Source organism: Zophobas morio, unplaced genomic scaffold (assembly GCF_036711695.1).
Source record: "Zophobas morio isolate AGI-343-1 ecotype UQ-CSIRO unplaced genomic scaffold, CSIRO_AGI_Zmor_V1 ptg000134l, whole genome shotgun sequence".
NCBI classification, from domain to species: domain Eukaryota; kingdom Metazoa; phylum Arthropoda; class Insecta; order Coleoptera; family Tenebrionidae; genus Zophobas; species Zophobas morio.
This window is the reverse complement of record NW_026972239.1, coordinates 1-22,880: the sequence shown is the minus strand read 5'-3', so window position 1 is coordinate 22,880 and position 22,880 is coordinate 1. Positions and strand designations below refer to the sequence as shown.

General features: G+C 37.1%; 5 protein-coding genes and 3 long non-coding RNA genes across 9 annotated transcripts; 3 read left to right on the top strand and 5 right to left on the bottom strand.

The window, feature by feature from the left end:
• The first annotated feature begins 1,410 nt into the window (after positions 1 to 1,410).
• LOC135145264 (vesicular integral-membrane protein VIP36-like) lies at positions 1,411 to 3,507 on the top strand. Of its 2 annotated transcripts, none has more exons than XM_064077378.1 (13): positions 1,411 to 1,475; positions 1,528 to 1,597; positions 1,653 to 1,740; positions 2,104 to 2,219; positions 2,273 to 2,334; positions 2,385 to 2,437; positions 2,493 to 2,572; positions 2,635 to 2,715; positions 2,768 to 2,848; positions 2,906 to 2,960; positions 3,014 to 3,129; positions 3,184 to 3,291; positions 3,343 to 3,507. In XM_064077378.1, exons 1-13 carry the CDS (start codon positions 1,471 to 1,473, stop codon positions 3,436 to 3,438), a joined length of 1,011 nt encoding a protein of 336 aa, XP_063933448.1. In that variant the 5' UTR covers positions 1,411 to 1,470; the 3' UTR covers positions 3,439 to 3,507. The 2 variants fall into 2 exon arrangements, with proteins under 2 accessions (XP_063933448.1, XP_063933447.1); XM_064077377.1 differs by having other exon boundaries at positions 1,528 to 1,603.
• Positions 3,508 to 3,761: 254 nt separating this feature from the next.
• Positions 3,762 to 4,313, bottom strand: LOC135145247 (large ribosomal subunit protein eL43-like). The gene is made up of 3 exons (XM_064077358.1): positions 4,252 to 4,313; positions 3,961 to 4,172; positions 3,762 to 3,902 (listed from the first exon to the last, which is right to left on the bottom strand). Exons 1-3 carry the CDS (start codon positions 4,252 to 4,254, stop codon positions 3,839 to 3,841), a joined length of 279 nt encoding a protein of 92 aa, XP_063933428.1. The 5' UTR covers positions 4,255 to 4,313; the 3' UTR covers positions 3,762 to 3,838.
• A 1,323-nt stretch (positions 4,314 to 5,636) lies between these two features.
• On the top strand, positions 5,637 to 6,337 carry LOC135145240 (uncharacterized). Its single transcript, XR_010283380.1, has 3 exons — positions 5,637 to 5,701; positions 5,887 to 5,990; positions 6,252 to 6,337. It is a non-coding gene; the product is annotated as an uncharacterized LOC135145240 (long non-coding RNA).
• Positions 6,338 to 6,468: 131 nt separating this feature from the next.
• Positions 6,469 to 7,115, bottom strand: LOC135145234 (uncharacterized). The gene is made up of 4 exons (XR_010283377.1): positions 7,030 to 7,115; positions 6,810 to 6,965; positions 6,633 to 6,753; positions 6,469 to 6,571 (listed from the first exon to the last, which is right to left on the bottom strand). It is a non-coding gene; the product is annotated as an uncharacterized LOC135145234 (long non-coding RNA).
• A 90-nt stretch (positions 7,116 to 7,205) lies between these two features.
• LOC135145239 (uncharacterized) lies at positions 7,206 to 7,714 on the bottom strand. The gene is made up of 4 exons (XR_010283379.1): positions 7,655 to 7,714; positions 7,513 to 7,584; positions 7,338 to 7,452; positions 7,206 to 7,289 (listed from the first exon to the last, which is right to left on the bottom strand). It is a non-coding gene; the product is annotated as an uncharacterized LOC135145239 (long non-coding RNA).
• Positions 7,715 to 9,646: 1,932 nt separating this feature from the next.
• Positions 9,647 to 11,626, top strand: LOC135145237 (UDP-N-acetylglucosamine--dolichyl-phosphate N-acetylglucosaminephosphotransferase-like). Its single transcript, XM_064077348.1, has 11 exons — positions 9,647 to 9,874; positions 9,939 to 10,053; positions 10,103 to 10,253; positions 10,304 to 10,464; positions 10,576 to 10,655; positions 10,708 to 10,775; positions 10,827 to 10,876; positions 11,076 to 11,146; positions 11,199 to 11,332; positions 11,387 to 11,460; positions 11,528 to 11,626. The coding sequence occupies exons 1-11, from the start codon at positions 9,660 to 9,662 to the stop codon at positions 11,624 to 11,626; spliced, it is 1,218 nt and encodes a 405-aa protein (XP_063933418.1). The 5' UTR covers positions 9,647 to 9,659.
• Positions 11,494 to 13,751, bottom strand: LOC135145246 (proton-coupled zinc antiporter SLC30A9, mitochondrial-like). Its single transcript, XM_064077357.1, has 10 exons — positions 13,511 to 13,751; positions 13,347 to 13,453; positions 13,175 to 13,283; positions 12,963 to 13,057; positions 12,800 to 12,908; positions 12,474 to 12,738; positions 12,321 to 12,414; positions 12,141 to 12,266; positions 11,995 to 12,093; positions 11,494 to 11,935 (listed from the first exon to the last, which is right to left on the bottom strand). Exons 1-10 carry the CDS (start codon positions 13,744 to 13,746, stop codon positions 11,679 to 11,681), a joined length of 1,497 nt encoding a protein of 498 aa, XP_063933427.1. The 5' UTR covers positions 13,747 to 13,751; the 3' UTR covers positions 11,494 to 11,678.
• Positions 13,752 to 17,121: 3,370 nt separating this feature from the next.
• LOC135145244 (uncharacterized) lies at positions 17,122 to 22,874 on the bottom strand. The gene is made up of 35 exons (XM_064077355.1): positions 22,860 to 22,874; positions 22,706 to 22,805; positions 22,571 to 22,647; positions 22,425 to 22,521; positions 22,252 to 22,370; positions 22,144 to 22,196; positions 22,012 to 22,094; positions 21,863 to 21,960; positions 21,724 to 21,793; positions 21,571 to 21,619; positions 21,405 to 21,517; positions 21,288 to 21,350; positions 21,067 to 21,223; positions 20,875 to 21,014; positions 20,740 to 20,818; positions 20,553 to 20,668; positions 20,415 to 20,500; positions 20,202 to 20,361; positions 19,899 to 20,144; positions 19,753 to 19,845; positions 19,588 to 19,688; positions 19,483 to 19,525; positions 19,339 to 19,428; positions 19,207 to 19,272; positions 19,033 to 19,150; positions 18,882 to 18,979; positions 18,743 to 18,824; positions 18,560 to 18,679; positions 18,255 to 18,361; positions 18,063 to 18,197; positions 17,899 to 17,999; positions 17,694 to 17,827; positions 17,592 to 17,641; positions 17,451 to 17,525; positions 17,122 to 17,349 (listed from the first exon to the last, which is right to left on the bottom strand). Exons 5-35 carry the CDS (start codon positions 22,308 to 22,310, stop codon positions 17,317 to 17,319), a joined length of 3,018 nt encoding a protein of 1,005 aa, XP_063933425.1. The 5' UTR covers positions 22,311 to 22,370; positions 22,425 to 22,521; positions 22,571 to 22,647; positions 22,706 to 22,805; positions 22,860 to 22,874; the 3' UTR covers positions 17,122 to 17,316.
• Positions 22,875 to 22,880: the final 6 nt, after the last annotated feature.

Genomic DNA, 22,880 nt, shown 5'->3' with positions numbered 1-22,880 from the left:
TATGAATCCAATTTTTTACGGGTAGAGTTTGCCACTCTTAGAAAAATTAATGTTATTTTTATATAAAATATCATGGAGTATTTCTTGAAATTTATGATTTTAAATTAATTTACCACAAATGATTTGCATAAGCCGCTGCAATGCGATTCGCCCGTTACACTCCGTTGGAGTTTTTACACCGATCGCGAAGCTGGTTTAGTTTTTTCGGGCCTTCTGTCTGTCCAGTTGAAGTTAGGCGTAATCAAAATTGCAGTAACTCCTTTGACGAGTCATAGAAGGATTTTTATATACAACATTTATACAGTGGAAGCAAACATAAGCAAACGTATCTTATAAATAATTGCCACTCCCGTTTTATTAGACGGTGCAGTCAATACCTGATAGTACGCACAAGCAACCGCCCATGCTGCTTCCCAATTAGTTGCGATCTTGTATCGCCACCGGCTGTCCATTAGGGCGCCTAATAAACTTTGTTATTCAATACCACCTGTTAATACGCCTGGCTGCGGCGCTTATACCGTCTTCGTATATACAGAAAAACTGCTCACTTGGTAATCATTGCTGGCAAGCAAAACTGCGACAGGTGTCTAAAGGTAGCAGATTAAGGACAACCACCAAACTAAAAAAAACTTTGTCAAACGAACTAAAACCGCTGGTACCTGCCATCTCCCCACTTAAAAACGGTGTGATAATTGCTAGAGCGTGAAAATAAGATGTCACTATCTTCCGACGAAGATACCTAATTTTAATAAAACTAACCTACCGGGATTTATCCAAAAAGTTGCTAGGAAAACACTCTACTGAGCTGTAACTATTCACTCACAATAATGTCAATTTCTTAAACTTGAAAATAAGTTAGCATTCTGTAGACAGAAGCTGCTTACATTAAGCTGCTATTTCTTGCTCTAACCATAATTATCTCAAAAATCTTTAATAACCTGAAGTAGCCCTCAACTCGATATACGTTAGATAATATAACGCAAAGATTTGATGAGCAAAAGTCGAGAATAATATATTAAAGGCTATCAAACTTAGGGTTAACAGAAGCCATCCACTGCGTTACCCGTAATAATAACGAAAATGATATTCCTTATGCTTATATCCATTAAATTCTGTTAAAATAATTTGTGTCAGTTCGTTGGTTTCTTTGTTTTGTGAATGCTTCACAAAAAATTTTTATATTTTAAAGTATTTTATTTCGCAAAATTTTAAAGAGCTAGCTTTTATAAAGTTTTTCTTTCCCTATTTTTCAATTGCTTTTAATGCCAAGTGATTTTTTTTTACTATCGTTGCTCTTATCTTTAGTTTAATTAACAGTGGAGCAGGACGATGCTTCAACAACCCTAGGTTAGTGAGGCTTCAAGCACCACTCGGTGTACTTGAAGTACCTTAACATTGTTTTCACTTAAGCTGGTCATCTTTCCATTATATTTCTCGTTAGTAAAAGTATTCATTATTAAGGGGGAGGAAATGAGGTAATTTGGTTTGTATTTTTTTAGGCTGTTTATTGATTCATAAATATTAAAGGAACCTGTTAAATATTTTTACCTTTTCAACTCATCTATTAGTATCTATACCATCTTTGGCACAACAAAAGGTCAAGGTATATTATCTTTTCACTTAGTTTCTAAACTTGGACATATATACTTAAGACTGCACCCCAAGAAATTGAACCATTTCAAGAAAAAGACTATCAATTAAAGTTTCGAGAGTATCATTCTTTGGATAAGCCTTACATAGGTTTCATAAGACAAATGCAATAACAATTTACAGCTTACCTACTATTACTTGCCTTGCTATGCATAGCCTTTTTGCTTCTTGTGTTAATAATTTATTTGAACAGGCTTTAATATTAAAATTTTTCCTTAATAGTAAATTTTAATATAATTATTAAATATAATTTAGTTTTTCTTAAATTCTACAAACTTTATCCCACTTGTAAAGTTTATCTTTTATAGCTATAATTAGTGCGCGCTATAAAGCTTTAAACGTTCAAATTAATTTATAACTTTAATAACTTAAAACATAGCTTAAGCTCCTCTTCTTTATAGTGAACTTTTCCTTATTCATCGAAATCTCTACCAAATATTTTTAAACTTTCAGGCGCGCGATTAAGTATACCAGGGTGGTTCATATCTGGCAGTACCAAAGTCACTAGAACTCACATATTACTGACGCCTGATCAACGTTCTAAAGTTGGACATCTGTGGAACATTTATGTCTGCCTACTTACTTTTTTTTTTTAAATTTTATTTTACTTAAATTCTCTCAGCCTAACCAAAGCCCCAGCTGGATTGTCAAGTTTGAATTTATGGTTGATGGGTCTAGCCCAAGGTAGTTATTATAGAACTCATAAAAAATTAAACTTGCTTCATCTTTCGTAGAAGTTACGCTGATGGTTTCGCGTTTTGGTATACGAAAGAAAAGAATGTTGTAGGTACATCGTTTCCAAATACTCGGAAGCCTTTTTTAATTACTCAAAATATGTAAAGGTCGTGTTTTTGGCTCTAAAAACTATTTTACTGGCCTGGGGGTGTTTTTGGATACTTACAACAATAATCCGTCCAGTTCGGTACAATCTTACACTTCTTTTAGTGGCTATAATCAATTACATATTGTAAACTACTTTCATAGGTTCTGTTTCCTTACCTCTCCAGTTGGATCAACGACGGCTCTATTTCTTATGAACACAGTTCAGACGGTCCCGTGAATGAGGTATGACCAGCTCGTTTCAGCCGCTGGTAACTTGTTATAAAACTAATTAAAGCGTTCTGGCTGCCACCTGCCTGTTTTTGGAAAAAAAACGCTGACTGAGCTAAAAATCTCTTACGTTGATCGTGTGTTAAGGGTACATACAGCCTTGCGGATCCTTAATTTTTTTTACTGCAATTTCTATATAACAAAGGTAGAACACAAAAACGGAGACCATGACGACTACAAGCTTTGTGTTTATGAAAAAGGTTACGCATATTTAAAATCTGACCCCTTCTTACTATAACCCGGCTGGGCGTAGATGTAGAGCTCCCCACTGGTTACTTCTTTGGCTTCTCAGCCGCTACTGGTGATGTTACGGCTGAGCACTACATATTAAGGGTGGCAACGTACGAAGTGGTTTCCAATAAAGCAAGCGTAAGTGAGCTACTTTTTTAAAAAATTTTGTTTTAATTTGCTTTCCTTATCCAGCCCATCCCACCCCTGCAAAAAGTAAAACCGGGCGTAATAATGCTCGAGCCCGAGTTGGAATCAAATATATTTTTAAAAATCTTAAGACATATTTGGGGTTTAACAAAGGTCCTCTGGATAAAGAAGCTGTTAAAACACTACTTAAAAAAATTAATTTAGATTATCTTTTTGCTGGGGGCCCTCCTGGTTGCTTGTTTTCTTGCTATTTATGTCATTCGCATGAAAGTTCAAGAAAGAAATGCTGCTCGATTTTAACTAACGAATTCCTTTATTTTGCAAAACAAAAAGTTTAGTTTAAATCAAGCAAAGTACTTCACCATAAAAAAACGTAAATTAAAAACTCAACTAATAAAAGATTTATTAAGCTTTTACATAACTTAGAATAATTTTGTTTCGTGCCCAGCTAAGAATATTTAATCCCTTCCCAAAATAAGCAATTATTAAAAACTTCAATAGGAAAAATTAAGAATTACGTGTAGTATTCTATTATAATAAAAAAAATTATACAGCACGAGGCCATATAGATTCGATAACAACTTTAAAGTTAGTATAGCATATAACATTTATAAGCTTACAGCTAAAGTATAAAATTTTTATTGAAAAACAATAACTAAAATGCAAGGTTGCATCGTAAATATTTCTAACGAGTGCCCAGTTAACTTTCTTGTAACTCCCGAAGGCGTCTGATAGTCCCGCGAACTGTATTTCCCGAATTTGTGCTAAAAAAGATAAGCAAATTTTTTTGAAAAAAACACTATAATAGTAGGAGTTACTGACGTTACAACGTAGGCACCGCCAGCGATTGTTTTACGACAAGCTTTGCAACTCCAGATCCCAACCGCCTTCCTTTTAACACAATCTTTACCACAAAATTGGCAAGTGAAACGGCCGTGTTGTGTGGTTTCATACTTCTTCATTTGTTTTCGAAGAGACGAGCCATAACGAGTACCATACTTCCCGACAATTCCCACCTTTTTGGTGTGCTTAGGCTATAATAATTAAAGTTTATTAGCATAAACTAGATAAAAAAATAGTAACGAGAAAGAAAAAATTAGTTAAGTGGCAGACCATCCTGGCAACACGCGATAGACACGCCAAGTACTGGTCAACCCCCTTTTATATACTTCAACGTTCTCCATGAGCCACAATAGCGGACGACACTTATCTGTAGTGCTCTTTTTGGCTGTTTCTGTAGGGCGTAGTGGGAAGGCAGATATAAAGTTCTTACCTCTTAGTGTCTTGCTATAGTCATGATAATTTTACTTACATTAAGAAAATAGTTTGAACTAATTGTTGCAAAAGAGGTCGAGTGACAAGTTGACCCTGGAGGTGCGCCTGACCGTGGTATGCTGAAAGTCTTATATATTAAAGACAACCAGAATTTCTGGTAGTAGTTCTTGGGAACGAGCTTGTAAGTCCCAGTGTATCTGCTTCTAAATTATTACGGTTTGTTCTTTTATATAATTGAAAAAAAAAAAAATTAAGTTTAACTTTGCACTTTGTTTATATTGGAAGATTCTTTCTTAATAATAAAACTTAGAAAAAGGGTTAAAGTTAGAATTAAAGTACTGGCTGGCTTAAATTATGTATTCCTTTTTTTATGACTACAAATTTAATTACTGAGTAGTCTAAAAATTAATTAATATATAATAAGTTAAAGTCTCGAAAGCAATTTAATAAGAAAAATAGCTACAGAGAAAACTAACTTGGCTTGACAACCGTTCGTTTGTTTAAGCAAGCAATAAAATTAACTTATATAAGGTAAATAGGTACCTGTTATTATTTACTTTACTTTGTAAAAAGTAACTCCTCTTCGTAATAGCCTTTTAATGCTGTAACTTATTAATTTACTGCGTTGCTTATTAAATGCTATATAAGGAGTGGTACAAGTGTTGGTAAAAGAAAGATAAAAGGAAGTGAAGTCATATGTAAATATTTTGTTAACTTAAACTTTATTAAGGACAGCTTATCTCCTTTTAAATTTATCAATTATTTATAAGACGTAAAAGGTCAGTTGTGGGCCCAGGTAAAAATTTAAAAAAGCTAAAAAAAATTCCAACCATCCAAATATTGGTGAAAGTAATAATATTTGTTTGAGAGCCGAGAACTATACATTTGGCCTTCAGAATTTCTTTTATTATATAACGAGCCAAAAAAACTGAAAAAAAAAAAAGTAGCCTAAAGGCCATAATTATGGCTAACACCTGACAAAGGACCTTTATCGTTATTACTTTTCTAGACGAACGTATAAAAATTACTACATTCTTTCGTATGTTAACTAAAAAGTAAAGCGCTGCCGTTAAAAGTATTACATTTCACCACACCCTTCTATAGGCTACTTCGGTAATCCACACGAAATCGTACTAGTTTTTAAACTATAAAAATTGGATCACGAGGAAAACCAGTTTATTATACAATACTCATGTTTTTTTTTTAAACTAGTATTACCACGAGGCGTAATTAAAGTCGCAAGCTCCCTTGAAGTTTTTTCCTTTTATCCTTTATATAGTGGATTATGGTGCTCTTTTACGCATAGTTATAAGTGTAGTTTATAGTTTAATTTTTTTATTGTAACAAAATTTTTTTGTCCTTGCTCTCTTTTTATTTGTTTCTGTTTGAATTTTTATAAACACTAAATATAATAATATTTTTACTATTATTTTTTTTCGCTTTAGTAAATTTAAATTTTTTTAAACCTTGTAGCCTTCCCATAAATCTTTTAAAACAAAAATTATTTTGGCCAAGAAACAAAAACAGAATAGGCCACTTCCGCACTGGATCCGTTTAAAAACAAAAAACCGTATCCGGTATATTTTTAATTATGCGTATAAAATATATTGCCTGTTCTATTGCTAAATTTCTCCAGTTTATATAAAAAATAACTACTTTTTTTGAAAGTTCTCTTACTTTTAAATATTTATTTGCTAAGTGTACGCACTACCCCAATAATAATAGTAAACTACTCTGTTTGCGTTTAGTATTCGCCCTATATCTATGATTAGAAATAACATTTTTAAAAATCTTTATTTTTTACCTCTTTGATAATTGTTACCTTATCTTTTTCCAAGGTACAATGCCAAAAGAAGGCATTGGCGAAGGACTAAGTTGGGTATATGAAGCACCACTATTGCGAGCCATATATCTATATAATAGCTTCAATAAATTTTTATTACATAAGTACTTTTTTAATTTTTTGGACCTTTAGTTATGGAAATAACATAAGAAATTATGATCTTTTGTGATTTATTATTAATTTAGCTTATATGCGCACTTCAAATTGTCCGGCGTTCGTTATATATCGTACCCACTTAACTGCGGAGTAATTTTGTTTGGGTTCAAGCACTTTGAGGTAGCGCACAGTCAAGCCAGATGCCGCGTACATTGGGATCTTTTTTAAAAATAATTGCGCTTTTATGGATGGTCATTACTAATTTTTATCTGCTATATACTTGAAAATGAAGCGATATCGGCGCTCTACTGGTCTGTATGCTTTTTTGGTGAAAAGTGGTAGCAACCATCTCTATTTCTGCATTCATCTGCATTTCTTTATTTCCCGAAAATTTTTTAATTCTTTACACTAAGAAGGGAGCTTCTGAAAAAAATAAATAAGTACATAGTAGCAGTACCTCCACACAATTGCGTTGGACTCCGCTTTATATTTTGCTTTACCTTTTGTAGTAATCAGACCGACTTTGGCACAATTTTGGGGGACCGGTAATATTAAACAAAAGTTTCCAGCTGTAAATGTTTCGCTAAACATCGGACTTGACTACCACTTTTGCCTGCGCAGAGTAACTCCAGTTATGATTAGAACTATCATTCAGCGCGTTCAAATTGATTTTTAACCTCGATGCGTGTGCTTCCTATATTTCTTATTAAAGGAGAAACAAGAAAAGGTGTTTTGATTCCTTTACTCGTTCGGTATCTCATAAGTTCGAACTCTCCATCTGGCGGATGAAACTATAAAGTTAGGCGTAAGTTACAGTAATTAAGAGTAGTTTCTGTCTTTATTAAAGCTTTACCTTATTCCACGCTCGGTTTTACCATTAATTCTGACGCAAGAGTGAAAGGTAACATCATCCACTTCAACGGATTTCTTTTTATCTCTAAAAGGCTGTACCGATATTAGTTTCTTTAAATTTATAATTTGAAACCTTTTTGTATCTGTTAGAGGAATCGTGTCGTTGAGCCCAAACCTACACTCAGGCATACCAGAAAGTAAGCATTTGAAATTAATACAACCCGTCACTGATGCACTAAGCTCTTTACCTTATATATAAAAGCCAATAAAAAAGTTGTACATTTTATTAACTTCGATTATAAAAAAGCCTTGCGAAGAGACGAACAGATTAATTTCTTCGTTCACATCTAAAAAGACTTCATTTTTTTTATGCTTAATTCCTAAGTAACAAAGCGGTAGCAACGTAGATAAGAAAAATAGTAAACGGCTCAACGGTAGAAGGAATTAAACCTTCCGGCCTCCAATTAGTTGCTCCTGTTATGTGGGAAGCGATAGTGCCAATATCTTCTTGTTCCTTAATAAATATATTTATATATGAAATAAAAACCCTAAAATTACCGTTGTTTACTACTTTTTTTTTTTCTTTTCCTTGTAAAATTATTAGATTTAATATATCGGAATCAGTTTTTTGTGGATAACCGCATTCGAAGATTTCTTTTAATAAAAAATATAGTTTACCAGCCAAATTGGTGGTACATACATACCGTTTAGTATTTCTTGAAAAACTAAATAGTTAGTTCTTAAGGATTTTTCGTTTACGCAATTGCAGTAACTCTGTGCAGAAATTTAATAAGTTAATGATTCCCATCGCTAACCATTTACCAAACCTCGAAAATTTTAAGTAAGCTTCTCATAAACTCGAAGACCATGACTGCGTTTACATTAGTTTTGGATACGCTACAAATCCAAATATCCTTATATCGCATAAAGAGAATAGAAGAGTTTCCGATAGTAAATATGGGTGATTTCGCCTAGCAATAAAAATAAACTGATCTTATAGTACTTGAAGAGTAAGAGCTCAGAAACCTCTCGGCGTGCGTGAATGACGTTAACGCGAATTAAGCTTGTCACATTTCGATCAAAAGGGCCGAAACTTTCACTTAGTAAAAGCTCGCCCTTATAATTATAAAAATAGATACCGCTTATCATTACCGTCGAACAGTAATGTACATGAAAACTCTTTGGCCAATATGGCGATAGGGCCATGGGGTGTATCCCCAGCTAACTTTGGGTCTCTTTCTATAAAAAAATGGCAGGCTTCTAACTCCTATATTTATTACTGTACTTATATAATCTCTGAGGTTTTGTAGTAGATAGATTTATAATAAAAATTGCGAAGACTTTAACTCTTGGTAAGAGCAAAAGTTTGGTTGCTTATCCTTAATTGTGCGACTTATTCATGCCTGTAATATTGAAACAAATTTTTTTTTAAAATATATATTACACTAAATAAGATGCTGGGTTAATTTATTTGTGCTGGCGGTTACGTATATGTGGGCTTAAGAGCGCGAGGAGAAATACGCAACCCATCAAAGATTGCGCGTTAATGTTTTTAACCGCTGAACTACCATGTCATTTCTCAATCCCGGTAGATGAGTTTACATATTTAAGCTGTTTTATATAGTATTGTTAGATACCTATTTTAGTATAACAAATGTTCTTTTATATCAATTTTTTTGTTTACAAATAAGTGATTAGTTTCTATATACATTAACTATTTATTATTCGTTTTAACTTATACATCCGTTCTATATGCTACTGATTAAACTACTTAACCTATACCTCCTCGTCATAAGTGTAAAATAGGGGCTTTCCCTATAAGCTAAGTTGCATAGGAGGCCACGTACAATTTTAGTGTAGCGTTGGCTCTATGGTCATACGATCGACCTAGCTAACTGCATCGGTGGCTATAGAACTAAATAATGTTGTTTACCAATATACTTATATATATGCGGCCGATCCCTAAAGGGTACAAAGTAAAAAGGAATAATATAACTAAAATTGATATACTGGTAAAATATTTTTTGCTATTTATTTATGCTGGTAAAAAATAAAGATTATATTATTATAAAATAAGTTAAAAGTTAAAATAGAAAAATTAGTAGAAATGTAGTTAACAGCAACAAGAAAATACGGCCTATAAGCCATCAGAATTTTGTTAGATCTAACAACATGCCAAAAAGTAGATGCTCAACTAAAAAGATAAAAAATTATTTATTAAGGTATTGAGTCAATAAAATTTAAACAATTTTTAAAATAAAATAGCTAACCTGAAAGTTTACTTTATTAATATATATTAGATAAACCCAACGGAAGCGGTAGGAGACAGCCTAAAAGGGTAGTGAGTCACAATGTACCAAAAAACACATTAACCGATAAGAGCAACTTTGAAGCGAAGAGTAGAAGGGGGGCCCTTTTCACTTTCTAAATAGTTTTGAACGAGACTAAAGTGTAAATGACCTTTGGTTTTCAACTGTTTGCTTTTTGTGTTACCTCCCTACTCTTGACAATTGTAGTCGCTAAAAGTTTGCGCTCCACCTTTACTGTAAACTTAATATTAAGTAGTTTGGCTTTTTTGGGAGCCATGAAGTTAATACCTTCTAGCAAATCCTTGTTCTTAAAAGCTAACTGCGTGGGAATTGACGTGAATAAACTAAACAAGCCACAAATGTACTTTTTTTCTGTGCTTCACGAGATTTAAATAGTCGTATAAATATCTTTATTATAAACTCAGTCCAGAAAGTATCGGACTGGTTGTAGCCTGCTGTTATTTTATTTGCATGGGTTGTTTTTTACCATTTCCCTTCAAGGAATCCCCAGCTGGAAATAAGGAGTTTTTTTATTGTGAGGTTGTGTCTTTTACTTCATTATAACTTTTGTAATTAACTTATTTATAAGTATGTAGAAATGGTTTGTGGATTGCTTTCAATATGTTATATGGTCCTGCTTGGTTTTGTTGACGATATTTTAGAATTACGTTGGCGGGATAAACTGGTATTACCAGCTATCGCTACACTTCCACTTTTATTGGTATACCATAATAATGGAGGTATTACTTTTATATATTCCATTTTCAATTTTTTGGGCTACTTCGTTCAGGTTCTACTTATGTTAGTATGCCGTCTTTATTAAGACCTTGGTTTGGGGGAGCCGTTGATTTAGGCTATTTCTATTACCTATGTGTTTCGGTGATGGGCGTATTTTGCACTAATGCCATAAACATTCTTTCCGGAGTTAACGGACTGGAGGCAGGCCAGTCGGTATTTTTGAGATCCTTTAGTTTCTTGCTTATTGAAGACCACCCTTCTATGTGATAGCTCATTATAGGAATATCTGTAGTACTAAATAATCTTATAAATGTCTGGGGACAGGAAAACAGGGCGCACTACGTTTCGCTTTTCTTCATGATGCCTTTTGTTTTTGTTACACTGGCGCTGACTTATTATAATTGGTATTCTCACTTTCCTTGAATTATTTTTTGACACAATTAAGATTCTTTAAAGGTTTCCTGCAGAAGTTTTTGTTGGAGATACCTTTTGCTATTTTGCTGGGATGACTTTTGCTGTGGCAGGTACAAAACGTGAGTTGCCTGCTGTCTTAATTCGTAATAAGGCTATTGCAGGTATACTTGGGCACTTTACTAAAACTCTTTGGCTTTTTTTTATCCCGCAGGTTTTTATTGATGCATTTGTTTTGAATTGTAGTTGGAAAAGTGCAGTGACTTAGTGGTTTAGAAAAACTCTGCGCGTTAGCATTGTGTTTTGATCCGAAAACTTGCCCTTTGTTTAACTGAGTGACTAAGCAAAAATTATTAAAAATTTTTCTCATCAATTTTATAAAGTCACACTTTTTAAATTATTCCTTATTTCAGCTTTTAAATTTCATCTATTCTGTGCCCCAATTACTGCGCCTAATTCCCTGCCCTCGTCATCGGATGCCCAGGTGCTTGTACATCCCCGGAATGCGAATGCTTATTAATATAAACTTGTAACAGACTTGATGAGAGCACGGGAAAGTTGATAAATAGCTTTACTTCTTTTAAGCCTCTTGAATTAAGCCCAAGTGGGAGATTTATTTTTAATGTCTTGAAATTTTTAAGGCTCGCCAAAATTATCGATGATGGCAGCGGTCTCTTTAATTTACCAGCTTTTAGTTAAAATTTTCTTCGCTAAAGTTTTATAGGCCATGTCAGAATGAGCAATCTCACTTTAATTAATTTCTTTATATACGTATTTGGCAGCAAGAGGGAAGACAAGGTTTTTATTATTATTATTATTATAGTTGATCCTCTTACCGGCAATTTACTACTGTTTCAAAATTCAGGTAACGGCTAGTCTTCTTTTATTACAAGTCATGTGCTCCTTTTTAGCAATTTATATTCGTTATGGCATTTCTCCACCCATTTTTGTTGTTGGGGATTGACATTGTGAAATTTTAAAATTAAATTTTTTTTTACGCTCAATTATTTACAAATCTACAAGACTTCTAAGTCAACGTGGCGTACTTCAGGGGCTATTCGTTGTATTGTTTGCTCAATGCGGTCGACCTCCTTGCCAACTGCATCAACTATCCCTGCTCCGTGCTTGAGCATAAACTGCCTGCATTGCTCGGGCGTTTCGACCTTTTTAATTTCCAGCAAAACTGTGTTTATGGATATTCTCTCTAAGTAACGCTCGGTGACGATTTGCCCTTCAAATGAGATTTCTGCTTTAAACCGAGCAGAATTCACGCCTAAGCAAGTATAAGATCAGACCTACAAGGTTATAGTAATTTGTATAGAATAGCAAAACCTGTTAATAAAGTTTTTATGTCGTGAGTCGATTTCACCACTGGATCTTTGCTAAGTGCCCGGACGATCTCCTTGACTCTCTGCTTCGGTATTGCTCGGCCTAAAGTGCATAACGTCTTTAGTGAATCGCGAAATGCTATGCAGTACCTATGAGGGCATCCTTGTTGCGGTGGACTAATATAATGGCGCAGATCCCCAGCAGCCCTCCCACGGCCACACTCCCGATAGCATCGTACGTAGGATCGTTAAAATATAGCGTTAAACCGAGACAACCTAAGGAATAATGGCTAAAAAGTTTTTTTCCCCGTTTTTCATATTCTCGTGTACTCATAGCAATTCCTAATCCAAAGACAGCAGCGGCATCTTCTAGCAAAACGGCCACATCGTTGGGATCAGAGCCCTCTTTAATATACCTTCTTATCTATAATTATGACAATAATAGTAAGACATAAAAAGATCACGACAAGAGATTATATTCACCGTAAATCCGAAATTTGCTGCGTTTTGTTTCACCTGGCAGTAGGCGATAGCAAGGGAGCCTCCCTCGATCAAGCCTGAGAAGGCAATTAATCCAAAGGCCTGCGTTGCATTAGAAGAAATCGGGGTCAAGGAGGTCACACGAAATGAGACCCATTCTAGATGGTCGAGCTGGTGCGGATGCATCAGTCCCATAATACCGTGGTACACCGAAACACCGCAGCCCACAAAAAAAATCCCGACGCCGCTAATAAGGGCCCAGGCATACCTTGCTTAATTATAATATAAAAGTAGGAATTAGAGAGGCATACATAGCGCATGTCGATCACCTCTCGCCTCCGTAGCCATAAGGATGAGCGTCGTCGGGAGCCCGTAGAGACCGGGAGATTCCTATGGCTAGTAGAAGTTGATTCGCAGCGTCAGCCAAGGAGTGGATCCCTAGGTAGTACTTTCACAACCAGAATTATTTTATATTAATTTCAGTTATGCCACCTTCCGAGAGCATGCTCGCTGAACCTGTATAAAGAAACCCAATAAACTTAGCAGAGGTAACAATAAGATTGGTTGCCATAGCAATAAAAACGAGCCTAGTAAAGAAAAACAGGATGATTGTAGTATCTGCGTAATCAAGTTTAAGGAGAATTATGGGTGCTTATAGTAGGAAGTTTCATAAAAATTCTATAGACTGTTTCTAAAAGTAAAACCTGGCTGACCCCCTCAGTTTGCTGGATTTCCTGAACTTTGCAGGGTGAAAAAAAACGCTCTGAGCTGAATGAATTGGTTTGCAATTCGCTTTATAGTTTGTCAGGTCATCTAAATTATATGTAAGGCAACTATATATAAGTAGTATATAGTTAAGTATTAAAAGTGTAAAACCCTTATTTTGGCTCACTCTATTTTTCAAAAAATTAACTCTTTCTTCAACGTCGGCTAGCCTATATCTTATAACAGGCTTCCTGTCTTCGCTAAAAGGGGATGGAATCCTAAAAATGGGGACAATTGAACAAATGATTAACGCTACTGGTTTTGTATCACTCAACCGTTTCCAACATTGCAGACCCGTCAGGTCACTTTCACAAATTCCATATTTACTAATAGCTCTTTGCTGGGAAATATACTTAAAGGTTACCTCTTCAAAAATTCTGGAACTTTTTTCTAACGAATTATCATTTTTTTTAAAATCCGATTCACACTTATCCGTAAAGAAACACACTTGGCAAGTCTTGGAGAAAAAATATTCGCAGTCTTTCTTTTTATGATTAAAAAGGCCTCCCATTTGCCACCAGGGCAAGTTGCTTGGCGTCAAACTTTTAAAACTTTTACATAAGTAGTCGCAACGTTTATACTTAAGTTCTATGTTTAAAGCTAACCTAGCCTCAAACCTTTTCATGAATTATAATCACGCTTTTTAGTTTAAAATTTACGTAGGAAGAGTATGATTGCGTCGGTCTACGGCAATATTGCGAGTGTATCCGTATTTTGTTAATAAAAATTTACTAGCCACTTGAGCATTCAAGATCTATTATAATATAATAGTTGTTACTTGCTGGGTTAGCGGTTGTGGGCACCTTAGGCTCATCAAGAATAAGATCACCCACAAATCAAATTTAAAGCGGATATACAGGTAAGGTTGTAACTATGAGACTTTACCCTCGTTTGCTTGTTCGCAATATGTATATTCTCTACTATAATTGTAGCCCTGCTTTTCTTCAGCACAACTTGGCCTTGGTAAATGCACTGGTTTGATCCCTCAAAAACTGGTAAATAAACTACTGTAGACTAACATAGTTTATGAGCTGGTCATCGATATTAGTAATAAAATTTGGAAGGGTAAAACAAAAGGTTTTGTCGGGGCTATGATAAAAAAGTATCCGATTCTCTTGTAATTTGTGAGGATACATAAGCAGTTTTCGAGTTAAAAAATTCACTTCCTTGATGGCGGAGAACATAATGTAAAAAAATTTTATAAAAAGAGTTTTTACCTTTCACCCATCGTAAAAATAGCATTGCTAAATAACTGGTTTATTAAAGAGGACTTGACACCTGTCCCCCAGCAGAGAACTTTTAAGAAAAGTAAAGCGTAAATCTTATCACCCCAAAACACTTTTTTGGCTTTAATGTAAAGCGTGCACCTCGCTAAAAAGTTGTTATAAAAGCAGGGGAAGTGTAACATGTTCTAAAGGACTATAACTTCGATTATGTAAGAGCTCTCTGGGCGAATTTATCTTAAATTTATACTAAAAATCTGGCCTTTACTACAAATAAAGTTAAACTGATAGCCCATAAGGATTAGTGTTATTGAGAAAACAAATGTACCTAAGCCTTGCAAACTCTTTACTACGCACTATCCCTCACTGGTAAACCCGACTGTCAAAAGCCCAGCTGTCACCCTCACAAAGTTGTGCAGATTCATCACGCACAACCAACGTACGTATAATATTTTATTAAAAAGTGTAGAGCAACCTCTTTTGGTTTGCTAAAATGTTTGCTTAACATAAGCTTCATAATATTAATTAGATCAATTAATATTTAGACTAAATGATTAGATAAGCAGGTCGCTTAGAAAAAACATTCCCACCTTTCAGTACCAAGTAAAAATAGACCTTTCAAGTGGACGTATTGCGCACTAATGGGCCTGCACAAGAAAATAACATTTTTTTAAATTGATTTGGATTTTTTTTTTTGTGTAGTTTCCATTCAGCCCGATGCACTTGTTCCAACGATGTTGGGAGGTCGTTAGATAGATCGCCTGGCGGGGTTCTCGAAATAGTGGTTTCCAGCTTCGATGACTTCATTGCCGTTTGCAAATTAGTTTCCCCAAGCCACTTTTTAGGCTTTGGGAACAGATGGAAGTCACACTGATGAGTAGGGTGGTGGGCGGCGAAGCATTTCAAACCTTAAGTGATGGATTTTAGCTATTGCAAAGGGTAACATGTGAACTAGTGCATTGCCTTGACGAAATAGTATTTTTTTTGCTAATTGTGGGCGTTTTTTTTTAATCGCTTCGTATAATTTTTATAATAAGTTCGCTTAAAACTCCTCATTGAACGGTTTTTCCTTTTGAAGAGAATCAATAAGAAAAACGAGCCTACTCGCCCTAATCGTGCTAGCCGATGCAACTATCTTTGCCTTCTCTGAAGCTGCGTCCATTGTTTACATTGATGTTTGGCCTCAGGAGTATAGTGATGAATCCCAGTTCCACTAATAAAATTGGATTGACGTAAAAATTTTGGTCGGCTTGCACTTATAAAGAGCCAAACTTTCGTTGAAATGTCCTTTCGACGTTGTTTTGGGCGAGGCGTCAGCAAACGCGGCACTCATCTCAGGTAATGCTTAAAGTGAAATATTACGTATTCATTTTGTTAAAATGCTTACACTCTCCGTTCTCTTTCTCACTTTTATACTGCGATCGGTCAAAACGTTTTCAAGGATTTTTTCTATCTGGCATAGTTACTTCGTCCACTGCGTTGTCTCCCGTCGTATTCGATGGAGAAGAGTTCCCTTACACTGAATCTAGCTCTTTTTCATTTTCGGTTGCAGTTGAACCTTAAAAAAAACCTTTAACAATCTCACCAATTCAAATTTTTTATTGTTCTGAATAGCTTGAGACGTTTATGTTGACTAAATGCTGTCAAACCAATAAACGACACACTGACTTGGGATTTATAAGGCAACCCGATAAAACCCAAAATCAAATATTGCCTTCATTATATTGACTATAATGACTTCGTATCTATATGAGGATCGGAATATATCTCCCCATTGTCGTGGCACTTACTTTGTATATTAAGTAGATTTTTTTTTTATAGTTATTTCTTTTTTAATTCCAATAATTTTTTTAATACTAGGTTTTTTTTTTACTTTATTTTTTGACACCTTTTTTAGGCCGTAAAAAAAATGCTTGAAGTATTTAAAAAACTTTGATTTCTCTTGATCTTTTTAAAATCTTAATTACCGACTTTCTGCGTTTACTTGAAGTTGATCATATTACTCAAGATTATTAACTTATACTTTTCTTATAGTAGTAAAAGTGTGTGTACAAGTGCTTAAAATATATTAATGTAAACCTGCGCAGCTTTTCTTTCTCTACTGTTATGGTTATACATAATAAACTTGCTTACTTTAAAAAAAGCCTTGTTAACGAAGGATTATAGAATTGTATAGATACTAAAGTTTGTAACTTTGATTAAACCATATTATAAGTTAAGCACAGAACTCATTCACTTTTTGTTTAGTGCTAATATTATTTTTCTAACTTATTGTAGCTTACTTGTAAAGGTTTTTTATTGAGGTTGTACGAGAAATTTTTTATTACTATGAAATGTGAAGTCTAACAAACTATTGGTAACTGACTTATTTCTTGTTAAAGATAAAGTTTAAATTTACAGGAATACGATTACAGCTTTGTGGTTTTAAAATGAAAGGAAGGAATTGCAGTAAAATGTAAACTTTGGCTAAGTTTTATGGTTTACGAAAGTTTAGCCTGAGTTAGAGAGATTTAGCCTCGTATAGCATCTTTGATGGCTTGAATTTTAAACAATTACTACTGCAAAGCGCTACACTTAACTGCTAACAACTCCTCCCAGTTTTTTTTAGTCCTCTTAAACTAACTAAGTGTTTTATAAGTTAATAAGAAAGAAACATTAAAAGATAACGTATACTCTCGGCCTTTATATTATATGCTGATAGTTTGAGGCAATTATTAAAGGCTTGTTGGCGAGAATATGTAGCACCTCCTTTTAACTTATCGGTGGTTTTTCATTGTCCGCTGTCTAAAGATTAACTGAGATTCCTAATTCTATTTATATTCTTTAAGCAAATCGGTAGCGCTACTGAGCTGTTTAATTCAAATTAAAGTTTGCAAATTGTTTGACATGGCCTAGTGAAGATAGATATAGTATGAGCTATTTTATTAAAAAAAATTAAATTAAAATATTGCATAAAATAATTGCTATGACCGGTAAAGAAAAAGAAACTTACTTGCAGAAAAGTATCAAAGTCGTTAAAGAACAAATCAAGCTCGTGTTTACTCACATAAGTGTTCAAAGAATTTGCCTTCCGGCCCCCAAAGAAATTAAAAAATAACATAATAATAGCATTTAAGCAAGATCAAGAACGCACGTGTTCCTGCTGCAGAGCCGCGGTGGGTGGTCTGCTTACCTCCCAGCCGGCTGAGCAGGAAAAGGAGTCAGTTTAACAAAAGAATTAGAAAGGGAAGTTTACTTTTTTCCACGCGGTTCGATAGTAGATTCACAGAACATTCAGCGTTCTCGCGCCGGATAATATCACTCAAGCGATCCTTGTCGTTGGACCACTCTTTCGATTTGGGCTGGGAACAAACTCGACTACCAAACGAACTGCACAGAAATGCAGTAAAATTATGGCGGTTATATAAATCTACTGAGGTATACGTAAAATATAAATATACTTTTCTCTGAAGACAACTATTTTGTTAGACTTTTGAGGTAGTCCAGTAAATAATCGCGAAAGGCGAGCCAGTCTCTCTCGGATGAGAAGCTGTTTGTTCGACTGATTCGAAGGGGGGCAGTCATCAGTGGCGGTGCCTAGAAAAGTTAACAAGGGAAAAGTTGCCTTTGAGCTAATAGTGGACGTCTCCGAGCTTTTCGCTGCATCGAAAGGCGCTAGTGGACGGGTTACTTTAAATTTGTGCATAGTAGCGTTAATGGTCAGTAGGGCTTGTTTCCACGCGCAGGAGTCCAAAGTCCGCTAGGAATAGTATATAAACATTCCAATCACCGAAGGGAAGAGCGGGAAGATGCGCACCAGCAGCACTTGAACGAGGTTAGCATTATCAGTTTCGCTAAGGGACAACGAAGATGGATCGTTTCGGATGGCACAGAGCAACCCGTTCAGGATCGAGTAGAGAGATTCTATGTAACGAAAGAAGAAAGGGGAATAGAATTGCTTCGTCTGTTTCTTTACAAAATGCCCCATCCCAGACTGATCTGAACACAAAGAAAGTGCAGAGCTCACACTGTCCCATGACAAGACTAAAATCTGATGTATGCGACACTCGTGTTCGCTCCCACTTTTTTTTATTTAAAAAGGAACCATGAAAAAAGGCTAACCGTGATACTTGTTATAAGATGATTCCAAAAGAACGAGTATCAAATGCAGGGCAAAAGTTTCAAACTGAGGGAAGTATGCCTCCGCTAAGTATCGGCAAACATCCTTCAACCACTGCTCTTCTAAAGAAGTTACAAGAAAAGTTTCAAGTGGCAAGTCACGAAAAGAGGGGATGCTACTCATACCGCTTTTAACGACTGCGGAGTCTCTACTATTATAGAGACCAAATAGTTTAGACAAGTTCACAAAACTGAGTAGTGCAGCAGCCTGCTTGCAAGGAGATACGAGTACAGTGGAATGAAAATAAACACACAAAGGAAAAACTTTCGCTAAAGAGGATGCAATTGCCAAAGAAAGCTCACTGGGCGTCGGAAAGCAGTAAAGTAACTGCGGGAGAAGAGCGAGGCTACAGTACAAGAAGCCTAAAGCAAAATATATTTAATAAAGCTTCTGCAATGACAAATGGGTAGCGAACCGTTCCTCTGGGGGTCCAATATATTGTTAAATTCAGCGAGGAGGGGAACAACGGTTAGAAGCGTGTCAACCGTCGAACTTAAATTAACTGAAGAGGTCAGTCCGCTGGTTAGTAAGGCCTCAAGAGACTAGCGTTAAGTACGGTAGATATCGAAGATTCTGGTAAGGCAAGCACCAGAAGCCCCGGAAAGTCGCCCCAGCAGATCTCCCGTGATAAATTTCGGAAGATTGACAATGGAAACTATTAATAAAGCGCCTTGGGGTAAAAAAGGGGGTGTGCGCGTGAAGGAATCGCTCAATAGAAAACCTTCTTAAGACAGCAAGCCACCAGCTCGACGCCGAGTTTCCATTCTTGCTCTTCGTCAAGGTCCAAAATAGTTAATGCAGTCCACAAAATCTGTGAATATGGTAGTAAATACAGCTAATGAAAGGCGACTGGACTAATGTGAACTTTGGAGGGGTCCCCAGTTACTTCATTAGAAAGGCTCATTACTCTTTATAAGGGTCATTAACGCATACAGTCTCTTAATGCGCCACTTAAAAAAATAACAATCACCTGGCTTTTAAGTATTTGAGAAGTTCAATAGTATAGCAATGCACTATGTGAACTTCATCTGCTACGGAGGTGGCCAGTCGAGAGATAATATCGACAAAAACCTGAACAATAGTTTTAGAGAGTTGGGCGATCTAGACAGCCTTGCAAGTTGGCGATCGGGGCCACCTGATCTCTGAATTTTAAGTCCAGCGCTTGACAAATCTGCAAGGAACGGATGGCCACGTGGCTATTGACGCACAACATTGCTGTCTCGTGAGCCTTTTATCACAAACAGTTGGAAGATTATAAGACTATTGCACTGTAAAAGTAACTTTGAGCTCCCATTTTAAGGCGAAACCTTCCGCCACAGATTCAAGTATGCCTTTGACCTCTCGAACCAAATCTTGTAGGGCTCTCACATCTGCCGAATAATTATCAGACATGTAGTCGAAACTTTTCCACATCCTCTTTTCAGTTTTTAGAAGGCGGTTAATAAGTTGCAGCGATGTCTCATGTGTTTTAGGCCGGTGGAGACGGGCAGGACCAAAAAACGAGTGGATCACGTTGGACAGCAGAGTCTACACGATGACATAAAAGAACATGAGGCCAGTGGTGAATACATAGAGGTGCCCGACCTTTGAAAGTCGGAACACCAAAATAGAGTCGCTGTCTATGTTGACAAAGAGAGCGTGAAGGATCACTGGAAGGTGCCTATCAAGTAACTCAACCGGCACTTCAGTGGTTAGTTCTACACATGTGCACATGGCGAAAACCGCACGTGACATTTCTACAAACCTAACCGTGGAGGCTTAGTAAAAAGGCTACGGTACCCAATAAAGCGGGTGTACTCGGATTCGTAGTGGTAGTCCAGGTAGTTTTGCAGTAGCGGCCTCGACCTTTCAAACGTTACCCAGGTCGTGTGCTCTATTGATAACTGGCAGAAAGTTTAAACACACATGACATCCACGTGGGAAAAAAGGAGTAACGTCGAGGGCGTGAACCAATTCACTAAAAGCCGAGTTACCATCGTAACGGCCAAGATAAACAGCTATTTTTTGAGCATGAGGGACGACCACCGTGGCCGTGTCCGCCACTTCGGTGCCTGTTGTGTATGTGGGCAGGGGCCGTCGGGGGGTCAGGAAGAAACATGAGCAGCTCTACAGAGAGGATAACCCAAATAGAGAAGAAAATCAATTGCCAGCTTCATGTTGTCCTTTCGCGAGGCCACAGCCTTCCAGAGAACTTCCAAGGCCTCCCAGGAAAAAAGGTGAGTACAGGCCAGCCAAGCAAGAGCGTACTAGCAGAGACTTCGGGGTGGCTCTCTTCCTGTTGGACAGTCAAGCAGAAGAGATGGCACAGGACATCCTCGTTTATAAGCTTTTGCTGGTCATCAAAGAAGACAATTTTCTTAACCCACGGAGTAAGACAGTGGAGCAGTCTCCTCTGCCCTTCGCATGCCGGCAATAAGGAAAAGAGACGCGTGGGGGAAGGGGTACTAACCCCCATGAGGGACCATCCGTATGCATCTGGCCATTTCTTCTATCATACTTAGGGCCTGTTCTGGATGATTGTCGGCCAGACTGGCGGAGAGCTCCTTCTGAGAGAGCGTGTAGGTTGCAGAAAGCACAGAGGTGAGCGACAGGTGGAGCGCCGACCCCTTGGAGTGGATAGGCTCAATATTACCACAAGCTTCTGAACAGTGGCCCATAGAAAATACAGACCTGACCTCCAAGATACCTTCTCCCCAAATCGTTCATCAACGTGATCGCGGTTTTCCTGGTTTCCTGATTGGCAATGCTACTAAAAAAAGCGCACTACCGGGAACCATGTGCAGCCACCTGATCCGGATTGCCTATCTCGTACAGCACCAAGCATAGGATTTTGGCCAGCCATTCCTGCTTGACCACTAGTTGGCCTGAACTTAAAACGTCGGCTAATGATAAAAAATATCCTGCCGTTCCAGTTACGAAAGCGAGGCGAAAGTCCACGAGGGCACAAAGTAACCTTTCGGAGGCAGCAGTTTTAACGAATAGCACAAGTGAAGAACGCTTTCCTTTCAAAAATTAAAGTCATTAAAAAGGCGGCGTGCATTATGACGACAGAAAGTTCAAGAGGTCAGGAGCGCCGAGAAAAAGAGCAGACGAAAATAAGGCCTACGAATGCGTGCGCGCTCGACTGGTTATAGACTAGAAGGCATGAGACTGCCTCACGGCCCAAAGGGAGAGAGCTGCAAGAAAAAGGCAGAGGACCACGACTTTATGATGGGAAGTTGGATACGGCATTAGGTGTAACGCGCCTTAGAAATGAGAGCATCAGCGTAACGTCGGCAAATACGGTGTACTCCAGCCTGAGCGTGTTGCTTTGTGCGAAAAGTTCTCCGTAGAGAGTACCGACCTCAGAAGTTAGATATAAACTTCTGCGGGGAAGATTTTATTATGCGATTACCATTCCACAGATGGCCGAATAATTTAAGTTCTGCGGTTCGCTAGGAGGCTGCGCCTTATAATTGAACGTGGTCCCGGAAGTCGCTACAAGGCTTTTGTAAAGCTAAATTCCCTATAAGGATATAGAGTATACCGATACTCCCACCGAGACCAGAATACTTCAAAAAAAGGGAGTATAGGCTTTTTCTGAATGTAGAATAGATACGGTAAGGAAGGTGGCAGGGAAAGCGCCAGGGCCTACCTCTTGGCAGCAGGCAAGTAGTGGTCCTCCAGATTCGCCTTGGCTATGTGCTTCATCATAAAGTATAAGTATTCTCCAAAGTGAGACAGAACGCGGCCAGTCTGAGCAGTGATTGGCTCCTTGTATACAGGAGATAGAAGCGCGAGGAGCGAAGTCAGGCAGCTATCGAATACCTGGCTGAGGAAAGAGTAGGTCTCGTGGACGTACTCCGAAAAAAAGGCCTCAAAGTAACTGGTTTCCAGTAAGCTGCGCTGGCGGAAGCAAACGGTGCTGCGCCGGAATTATAAATATGAAAGAAAAGCAAACTGCCAAAGCATACCTCAATTCTAAAACTCTGATAATTCTTATTCTCAGCTTCAAGCGTTTCTTCTCAGATTTAAGAGTGGAACACAAAGCCTGAAGAAGTATAATAAAAAATAAAAGTAGCGGTAGCAAAAAGAGAAGGCACGCCTACATGATAAGGCTGAAGATCTTCCAAGAGGCTCAAGCAGACCGACGGGTTGACACTGGCCAGCGAATGAACTATGGCGTCTCCAACTTCTTCGTCGCCGTGGCTAACAGAAGACGAATTACAGGACAGAATTTGAAAAATGAACGAAGGGAAAAACCGGAGAAAAGGAACGACGAAT

Coding starts and splice junctions, on each gene's coding strand:
- LOC135145264 (XM_064077377.1), top strand. Junction 1,604..1,652: donor TGGCACAACAAAAGGTCAAG/GTATATTATCTT, acceptor TATATACTTAAG/ACTGCACCCCAAGAAATTGA. Junction 2,849..2,905: donor ACGTTGATCGTGTGTTAAGG/GTACATACAGCC, acceptor TATATAACAAAG/GTAGAACACAAAAACGGAGA.
- LOC135145247 (XM_064077358.1), bottom strand. Junction 3,903..3,960: donor GGCGGTGCCTACGTTGTAAC/GTCAGTAACTCC, acceptor TATCTTTTTTAG/CACAAATTCGGGAAATACAG.
- LOC135145237 (XM_064077348.1), top strand. CDS start 9,660: ATGACCTTTGGTTTTCAACTGTTTGCTTTTTGTGTTACCTCCCTACTC. Junction 10,465..10,575: donor GACTGGAGGCAGGCCAGTCG/GTATTTTTGAGA, acceptor GTCTGGGGACAG/GAAAACAGGGCGCACTACGT. Junction 11,147..11,198: donor CCTCGTCATCGGATGCCCAG/GTGCTTGTACAT, acceptor AACTTGTAACAG/ACTTGATGAGAGCACGGGAA.
- LOC135145246 (XM_064077357.1), bottom strand. CDS start 13,746: ATGGGAGGCCTTTTTAATCATAAAAAGAAAGACTGCGAATATTTTTTC. Junction 13,284..13,346: donor TAGAGTGAGCCAAAATAAGG/GTTTTACACTTT, acceptor CATATAATTTAG/ATGACCTGACAAACTATAAA. Junction 11,936..11,994: donor CATAAAAACTTTATTAACAG/GTTTTGCTATTC, acceptor ATACTTGCTTAG/GCGTGAATTCTGCTCGGTTT.
- LOC135145244 (XM_064077355.1), bottom strand. CDS start 22,310: ATGATGAAGCACATAGCCAAGGCGAATCTGGAGGACCACTACTTGCCT. Junction 20,362..20,414: donor GACTACCACTACGAATCCGA/GTACACCCGCTT, acceptor CTCCACGGTTAG/GTTTGTAGAAATGTCACGTG. Junction 17,526..17,591: donor CGGCTCTGCAGCAGGAACAC/GTGCGTTCTTGA, acceptor GGGGGCCGGAAG/GCAAATTCTTTGAACACTTA.